Below are 9,665 nucleotides of genomic sequence, written 5' to 3'. Positions count from 1 at the left end.
GAAACGGCGAGCAAACTCTTTCATGGAAGAAAGTAAGAAGGGAAATCTAGAAAGAGAATGCATTGAAGAATTATGCAATAGGGAAGAAGCCAGGGAAATCTTCGAAAATAATCCTGAAACTGTAAGTATTTCATGAGTATCTATGACATGGTGAGTAGTTCTTTGCGGAGGGAAAGACAAGAAACACGTAGAATTCACAGCTCCCAATAACATCGGGCAGGGTCCTCCCATTTAAAGAGAAAATCTTCAAAGTACTTTCGACACCCAATTCTATTTCATTGCCTTCATTTTGCAAGTGTCCAATTCAGTGCCGTATTTTAATCTCTCCACTGAGTCTTGTGTGTATTAAATAATCTTCTGCTTTAGCCCAAATAACAGTGATACAGAAAACCAGGCCTATATTCTGTGACTCAAAGTAACTCTTTTTTCTTTTGCAGCTATAATACCAATATACTTTAGAATATATTCAGTGATGTGTTTTGCTGTAATTTTATCTACCTGAAATTTTTCTTAGCCTTTGTTTTTCTTTTCTTTCTGCAGGAGTATTTTTATCCCAAATATTTAAGTAAGTACAAAAAAACCCCTAATAGTGTATGATTCAGTGATGCTCTCATTTGGATAATACTGGTTTAGTTGTTCTGCCCCTAGCACTGGGATGATTTCCACACTGATTATAATGGTGCTGAGATCCTCACAGAGGCACTCTGAAGGCTGTGCTGTAATCAGCTGTCCTTAACATGCCCAGACCAGTTTTGTAACTCAAGCTGTGAGAACAGGCTCTTTGAAGATGCCATGCAGCAAGTGGTGTAACTTCAGTGAGTGTTTGGACCCTGAGCTGATTGTGGGGCTTTGCATTTGCAGGCTGCCTTGCCTCCCATCGAGCAGGGGTGTTCAGGGTGGCCGCAGTCACTCCAGACTCTCCAGCTGACCTGAGGGCTTGTGTCAAAGGTAAGTGCTGATGTTGGAGCACGCAGCGGCTAGAAAGCAGTTCACAGAGACACAACAAGAGACAAATAACCATTTAATTCAGGCAGACTCAATAATCTAAACCAGAAATTGACCAAAAAATGTGAGGTGAGACAGAGCATTTCCAGAGAAAGCAGTTTAAGTGACTGCTTTTAACTTTTAGAAAGGAACATAATTAACTGCAAAACAGAAGGCAGAGTTTTTGTGCAAACAGATGTGTCCTACGCCAACCCACCAATGTTCCCCAGTGTGTCCTCTGTACTCTACCACATCTCTAACAGTTATGCCAAACTCTTTGCCTCTAGGAAGTCACGTTCTGCCAGGTAGGGTAAGAAGTTCTCTTGTTAATTGTCTTTTCTACCACTCTTTGGCCCATAGTTACATTAACAGCTGAAAACTTCAAAATTTAAAAAAAAAAAAAAGTCAAAATATTGTCTGGAACACAGTCATTGCTTCCAAACAAAAGGCCACAAAGCATGAAACTTGGGGTGTTTCTCAAATGTTTGATTTTTATGCCTATACATTCACAGGTCCAGAATTGTGTTCTTTCTAATAAATTCACAGGAAGCCATTTTTACCATACTCCCTACTCCTATCTCTCTAAACCTCCTAAACTCTTACAGCCTGGTTATATGAAAGAAACTTTCAGTTAGTTTGAATAGGAATATTTATCTCTGATGTTTTTTGTCATTAAAAGCAATGGAAGGCAAAGAAAATCCTTAATAATGACACTGAACATGGTCGTGGCTGAACATGTTTTCCAGATCAGTTTATAATAGTGCAATAAATTGCCAGTTTCTCTATGTGACCACTCTTGAACACAAACTCAACTCTCTAATACTGAATTTTTGAAACTTTGATCTTTCTAGTGAAATTTGTGGTAATATGATGGGAGCAGAGCGCTGTTCTTTAGAAATTGAAATGCATCCTTAAAATGTAATGAAAATAGTATCAAGTCTGGTCACTAATGCAGGGATTAGCATGATTTAGCAAGTAATTTGTCTTCTAGTTGTTTTCTGCCTGACAGAGTCCTGGTGGCTGTGTATGTTCCCAGTCACTTAAAAATTCTTGCTGAGAAAACAAGTAGCAAGATTGTTGTGGGTGCGCTTGACATTATTCAATCAAGACCTTTCCTGTTTCATGACAGGTACCTGTAGGAAGAGAAGGCGAAAGACTAAAGTGATTCTTGAGGAGAAATAACCCCAAATAACAAGGATGTTCCATGTTTTCCATCCCACAGAAATTTCAAACCAGTGCAGCCCTCTGCCATGCCATAAAGATGGATACAAGGATTGCATAGATGGACAAGCCAAGTACACCTGTGTCTGTAAAGCAGGATGGAGAGGAGAGAACTGTGAGGAAGGTACAGTCTTCAATCTCAAGTGATGTTGGTTCTCAGAAGCACAATTACATTTCTACTATTGAATAGTCTTTGCAGCTGGTCAATGGATGCCTTCCTCTCAGCAGAGTTTTATTGCCTTTTCTTTGTAGATATAAATGAATGTGAAGACTTCAATGGAGGCTGCAGCCAACGCTGTTCCAATTTCCCTGGGAGCTTCCGTTGTTTATGTGAAGATGGCTACTTCATGCATTCCAACAAACGGGATTGTGGAGGTAGGGAGACTTCAGGGGAACATCTTTCCATGCCACCACGTTTCCTGTTGGCTAGAGAGAGGGAAGGGTTTGATCCAATAGTTCCATAAATGCTCTTGCATTGCCTCTGAAAGATGCAATCCTTCTTTAACTTGGCCACTCCTTCCTTACACACTGCAGGCATACGGGCAACCAAATAATGAACCAGATCAAGAAGCAAGGAAAGAAAGAAAAAAAGGCCACAGATGAGATTCTGCTTCATTACTGGAGCTCCATATAGCTTGTTTTAATCTCTTGCCAGATTCACATATCCTTTAAGCATGCTGAAACATGAATCTCAAGTGATGTGAATAGCCGATACTGTTACCTTGGAAATCCTCTCTGATAAACACTGGTTTAGGCTGAATCACTCCTAATTAGCTGTGCTGCTGTTTCTGCAGTTCATTGGAGAAGAAACTATTAATGAATCCAAAAATTCTCTTAATGGGGAGAATGATTTTTCTTTGATTCACCCAGCATAATTTTTTCTGTACATGCTTGTGTCTGGTATTGGTCATGACCTGAATGCTTCATTCCATTCCAGATGAAGACTGTGTATTGACATAATTAGCAATTCTTACTGCATAGTTAGAAAAAATTGCAACTTTATTCCATTTTAGTGTCATATTTTATTACCAAATTATGACAACATGTTGTTTTGGATAATGTCAGATAATTTAAGAGGCTAAACTTGATGACCGTCTTCCACTGTGACTTTCTTTAGTCTATATATTTTTCTGAATTAATGACTTCCAAAGAAATGCCAGAATAATAGAAGATTGTGGGTTTATGAAAAAAGGCAAGCAGATAAACTGGTTAGAACCTCTGTAATTCTTGGAAAGATACTGGGAAATCTGGTAAAAAAGTAATCAGAGATAAAAATAGACCAATATATCTTAGTGCCTGAGTGTTAATCATTTGATAAACTGCATTCAAGTATTTTATTACATCCAACTACAAAGTTAAACAACCAATAATTTGGAATACACTTACTAACTGTAGAAAAGTAGTCCAAATTCAGGGCAGCTTTGACTTAGTAATGTTGCTGGAGTCCAAGCAAGCCAGTGACAGAGTCTGTTCTCCCTGGGCAGCACCTTTTCTGCAACTGCTACAAAACCACAGAGAAAATCAGAATGATCCCTGTATTCACAAGTGGGAGTGAAGTACACCAGGGATCTGGTATTTTTCCGTCTCTAGGACACTTAATAAGATTGATACTGTACCCTGAATCCAGTTGTCACATCTGCATTGGGAAAATGACACTGAAAAATTGGGAACAAGACAGAAGATAGACACTAAAATGGTTTGAGGGATAGAGAGACAGTGAGGGGCTTGAACACCTATCAGCACATGCAGTTAAAAGAAAACTGACATGAATTGATTGTAGCATGGAAGAACCTCTGGTCGGATTGTTTCTTGTCTTTCTGGATGTATAAGATAGGATTTTATTATGCCATCTGGTTTAGTTTATGGAAAATCTGTAGCCTGTTTCTCTCTCTGCCTTTCTGGACATGCATCCCTTTCCCTGGTACCTGCAGAAGGCAGGAAGGGATGGGAAAGATAGGCAGGCAGAGAATTTTTTCACTGGGGACATGCAGAAGTGTCTTCTACAGCCCTCTGGAAATCTTTCTGGCTGTAGCTCTAGTCTACTCTGACAGCACGGTAGGCCTGCCAAGAAAAAGCCAGTTTGCCAGCCTCACTCAGTTTGCACAGTGTTGAATAAGGTTGGAAAGGAAAATGGTGTGCAAGAGTGGGACTTGTTTTTTAATAACTTGATTGTGTTTCTAGATATAAATGAATGTGTGCTACACCCCAACATCTGTGGGACAGCCATCTGTAAAAACACCCAGGGGAGATACGAGTGCGAATGTCCAGAAGGCTACACATACAATTCAACGTCCAAGAACTGTGAAGGTGCATCTTCACCCCCAGCTCCCCCTTTTCATCTCTTTCATCTTCCCCTTTTCTTTTTTCGATCCACTGCTATACCAAACTTAGCATCTCATCTGCTGCTGTATTTATTAATCATTGTATTCTTTATAAATTAATTGTTCATTAGGTTGTCAGGCTATATTACATGAAAGTATGGCAGTTCTCTAAAGATTTTTTAAAGATTTTTTATAAAGACCTCAAATGTCAAATGAAACTATTCCTAACTATCCAGAGAAAGAGCTATGAAAAAAGGAGCTGCTCCAAAAGAATCTTTCCTGAAATGAAAATCTGTTATTAAAAATTTCTGAAGTTCTGTAACAATTATAGCAAAGTTGAAAAGTGTTGATAGCTAGCAGTGAAGTAGCAGGAAGCCACTCATACAAAGATCATAGTAACTTCTCAGGTGTTGAAAGTATTTGCATACTTGTCTTAGAATGTGTTTTATTTGTCTTTGCTTGTTAAAGCATCAGAAATTAAATTTCAGTTGTAAACAGATATGAAAGCTCTTGAGAGTTTTACAGTGAAGAATCTTCTACACTGTCACTTTAGGAATAAACTGTCAGTGACTGGTTTTTATTTTAAAAGCTGCCTTATACTACTGCTCAAAAGGACACAAAAGCAGCTTCTTGCTGGCCGTGAATCTTTTGCTCCATGGCTTTTCCTGCAGGTCTCTTGTGACAAAGCTTTGCACAGTGGCACTGATTACATATCCAGGTGCCAGCTCTTTGTCCAGTTATTATGGGATTAAAACACTACTGACCATTTCCTGTTCCTGTATGCACCGGAGTGAGAAAAACTTCACAGTAATTAGTTCTTACTCCTTTTAGGATTTCCTTCAGGTAAATTCAGTTTGATGCAACCCATGTAAGTGTTGTGTTTCTGCTGGGGCTTGGATTGCAGGAGGTTGCAAGACGAGGGCATTCCAACAGGGAAAGTCTTACCTCCCTAGCAGGGAGATTACGCTGCTAATCTTTTAGACCTTGTTTTAACCACATTAAAGGAGTCACCAAATCCTGTCTAAGGACAGGATTGTGCAGCCTGACAGGAATGTAGCCTTACAGAAATACTAAATGACATGAGCTTTTCATTGTCACATTGCTTGTAGGTGGCTAAATTCAATTATGCTTGTTAGAAAAATGGAATTTACAGACATTTATGCACAGCTATCTCTGTGATGACGGATACTGTTAGACTGGAACAGAAGAGGGTTTGGTTTCTTTTTCCTTACCTTTCTTCCTCCAAGTAACAGGAAAATAATTTAAAAAAAAAAAGGTATTTTAGTCTTAAAAAACCCCCAAATTTAAATGCATGCATTGGTACAAAAATTTTTATTCCCACTAGAATGGCTATTTGTTTCAGAAGAAATGGTGCATTTTCTTTAATCTGAGGCCTAAATCACCCCCATTGGACTCTCTTGTCAAGGACAGATTTTGTTTGTGTCTGTATTAGAAATGTAAAATTTACATTGGCCTTTTATTTCTAATTTTTTTATTTTGTACAACCTACTAAATAGAAAATGAAGTTCTTTTAGTTAATTTAACTTATTTTAAACTCAAACCAGACTGTTGTTCTCTGCAAACAGATGCTGTCTGAAATGTAGGTATTCATGAGATTATGTTATTTTAAAAGATATTTTGCCCTGAGATTATTTGGGGTTTATATTAATAAAGCACATCCTTTCTTCTCATACTTGCCATAGATACTTTTAATAATCCAAGCTCTCATTGCATCTTATAAGGGAAGGAAGAGATCTGACCCAAAACGGGATTTGTGCCATCTGTGGCAGCAACTTATGAGGTCTCTCACTAATTCAGCTACCTTATGCCTCAAAAATCAGACCAAATAGTCTCCAGCTCTGCCCTCCAGGCCTCTATCAGATTACTAAATCACCTTTTGGATTCATGTTATTCCAGAGAATCTCTCTTGTCCATTTTTCCGTTAATTTGTGTTAGTTTTCAGTCTGTGCCATGAATAAATCTTTCGGTGTGCTTCCATTTCCCCTAGATATTGATGAATGTGCTGAAAATATTTGTGCTCAACTCTGTGTGAACTCACCAGGAAGTTATAGCTGCTATTGTGATGGCAAGAAAGGGTTCAAGCTCTCTAAGGACATGAAGAATTGTGAGGTAAAACTGCTATGTAAAATTCCATGTGGAAAATCACAAAGTTGGGTATTTCTTGATGAGAGGGTAGCTTAGATTAAGGAAAATAGGAAGCTATTTGAGAACTGACTAAAAATTCCTGAGAAAATACTGGAGATTCTGATCTATGGTTTGGCTCCCAAAGAAGCAGGGATTTGGATGCCACTCAGTTCATGCATGCTCATTTACAGGAGTCCTGTCAGAAGCAGCTTGCTTTAGCCAGGCATCTTTATTCCCTGCTGCTTCCAAAATAAGCCTTGGCTTTCTGCTATCAAACAAATAATTCCTGTTCAGCCTACTCAGAGACAGAATGTTCCTTCTGTCCATATGTTCCCAAGTTTTCCTTAGGCTGTGCAAAAGTTTTCACTCACTATTTCAGAATTACTCTGTTTGGATTGAAAAAAACCCTGGATTGTTTTCCACAGTTCTCATCTGCCATAGCTTAAGGAAAAGCACTCAGTAATACTTGCCAGTTGGAGAACATCTTGCAGCCAAAAAACGGCTGCTCTTGATCCATTTGAAAATTTACACTTCTTAGGAGCAGAAAGTTTGAAGCTCCAGAGAATCAGGATTCAAGGATTGAAGTCCAAAGGTTTTTTTGTAAGTGGTTCTCTGTGTATACTTTGAAAACTTCAGGCTGTCTGAGATGTTATGTGAAGTGAGCTCAGATAACTGCCAACAATAAAACACTTCTAACAAAGTGTAACAAAATTTGGCTTAAACTGCAGGAACAAGATCTGACACAAGTTCCAGCATCCGTGTATTGGGTCTGGTTTGTACTCTCTGAAATTTAATGCCTGAACAACAATTGGCAGTCATTCTATTTCATTTTGCTCATCCTTGAAATGGTGACATGTAGTGAGGCTGGAAGATGCTCTTATTTTCAGTACTGTTCAAAAGTGATTAATTCTCTATCTGGAAGTTAGTTTCATGCCTTCTAATTGCAAAAAAAAAAAAAGAGTTTAAAATATATTCAATCTAAAGCTAAAAAGATACTCAATCTAAAGACTAGTGACATTAGAAGCCATAAAATGAAGTAGCCATAAAATTAAAGATGAGCACCTGTACGTTTAATGGAACTGCTGCGTCAGGAATAGCAAAGTCAGAGCAGAAAACACTCGCAGAATATTTTGAGGGATTCACATTGGATCAAAGAGACTTCGAGACTGCTACTTGTCCATGAGACAAGTGCTCTAAACCCGTTCTGGAGGAGTCTTCCCACCTGTCTCCACACACAGTGCATACAATAGATGTTATTGCTGGATAGAAACATGTTTGAAATTTCAAGTAGGTGAATACTGGAAAGAATAAGCACTGTGATTTTTTAGTTTAACACAGTCTTCCCAAGATACAGCTCTGGTGCATTCCCTTCTAACACCTGAGCAGGTTTAGATTCTGCAGAACTTTAATAATGGAGCTTGGTAGTTCCCTAGAAGGTGGGTGTCATACCCCTGGTGAAAGAAAAGATCCTGAGGGAAGATTGGAATTCTTAATTCAAAAACTAAATATTTAAACATTAGTTTCAATCCACCAGAACTTTCTGTCAACCTGAATTGTCTTCCAACACTTTAAATAGTGGACATATCAAGCAAAAGCAAAACCACACAGCTTCGTTTGTACATAGGTATTCGAGTTTAAAAAAAACCCAGAGGTAAGCCATTACTTTAAAAAAATAAAAATGACAGACTAGCAGTCAGCAACAGGAGTTGCTTCATAAGCTGTCACAGTGCATTTACAGCTTTTTTTCTCTACCATTTTCAGTCTGTTACTGAGTGTATCCCACTGAACCTTGAAAAGAATTACCAACTGCTTTACCTGGCAGAGCAATTTATAGGAATTCCTGTTCTCTACTTAAAGTTCAAACTGCCAAATGTCACAAGGTAAGCATTTGCTATTGATAAAAATATGCATTGGAATGACAGACATTTGTTTCCATTAATTTTCTGAGGGTTTAGGAGGAGTGCATTGCATGCATAAATTATATCACCATCTCCTCCTTGGTTAAGATACCTTTATATGATGAATGAATGAATAGGAAGGCATTTAGAATTACCAACATAAAATTCAGAGGTGGTGTGAAAATAGTTACAGAGTAGCTTCCAGTTGCACACGGGAATGGCTTTAGTTTGGATGTTGCTGCTGCTTCACCCCTGCTCTGCGTAGAAGCTGTGCATGCTCTGCCCGTCCTGCTGAGCAATAAAATCAGGTCGTTGCCCCCCTGCCCTTCCCTGGGCTTGCTTTCACGCACAGAGTGTTCCAAGGACACCCACAGAGCACAGTACCTTGTCTAGAGCACCAGCTGTATGATTTTCTTTACAGCTGTCACAGCAATTGCCAGTGGCACTGACCCCTTTATTGCCCTTGGACTTCCTTGCTGCAGCAGCCGAAACTGCCGTGTTCCCTGACTTACTGACCAAACAATGTGAAGGTAACAGCAGCAGCAGCTGTTGAGCTGGTGATCCCCAGAGCCTCAGGACCGTACAGAAGGACATAAATACTGAGAACTCTTTCCTCTGCCACTGTTCAAAGTTGACCAGGCACTAATGCTGTCCTGGAAGACCTTTCTGAGATGATAAATGTTTGAAGTCTGGTGTAAATACAGAGTAGTTTTCGGTGCATCTGGCGAGGGACAGCCCCATCTAGGGGACACAGAACAGCACTGTGAGGGACAGCGACCCCAGTTCTGAATTACAGCTGTTTTAGCCAACCCCATCTTCCAAATGTTCTGCTTTCTCCTTCCACCCTTAATCTATTTGGTCTAGTCCCAAAGTGTTTTTTACTCTACTTTCTTCTCTTCCACTGCACAGTAAATCCTAATTTTGCTATATACACACATTCAACCTAGATCCAGACAACAAATCCTCAAATGAGAAAATGGCATATAAAAGGCGGAGTCAATTTCTAGCTTATAATTCTTTCATGACAACATTTGGCAGCCCAGTTGTACTGAAGCACGTCCTATTTTGTCTGCATTGCATCCCTACAAAATGCAGC

At 39.2% G+C, this 9,665-nt stretch overlaps 1 protein-coding gene across 3 annotated transcripts in view; it reads left to right on the top strand.

Annotated features, from left to right (window-relative positions):
- Positions 1-9,665, top strand: part of PROS1 (protein S (alpha)) — a 21,754-nt gene that overhangs the window by 3,453 nt on the left and 8,636 nt on the right. For all 3 annotated transcript variants that reach the window (XR_001861621.1, XM_017733055.1, XM_008632728.2), the window contains exons 3-10: positions 1-121; positions 541-565; positions 862-948; positions 2,207-2,329; positions 2,458-2,580; positions 4,387-4,512; positions 6,535-6,656; positions 8,433-8,551. The exon at positions 1-121 is cut by the window's left edge and continues 3 nt beyond it. Coding sequence is in view for 2 of the 3 variants with exons in the window: in XM_017733055.1 (XP_017588544.1) it covers positions 1-121; positions 541-565; positions 862-948; positions 2,207-2,329; positions 2,458-2,580; positions 4,387-4,512; positions 6,535-6,656; positions 8,433-8,551 (846 nt within the window). In the remaining variant the exon portion in view is untranslated. The remainder of the gene's footprint in view (positions 122-540; positions 566-861; positions 949-2,206; positions 2,330-2,457; positions 2,581-4,386; positions 4,513-6,534; positions 6,657-8,432; positions 8,552-9,665) is intronic.

The sequence above is a fragment of the Corvus brachyrhynchos genome, unplaced genomic scaffold (assembly GCF_000691975.1).
Source record: "Corvus brachyrhynchos isolate BGI_N302 unplaced genomic scaffold, ASM69197v1 scaffold565, whole genome shotgun sequence".
NCBI lineage: Eukaryota > Metazoa > Chordata > Aves > Passeriformes > Corvidae > Corvus > Corvus brachyrhynchos.
This window is presented reverse-complemented; position numbering and strand designations above follow the sequence as displayed.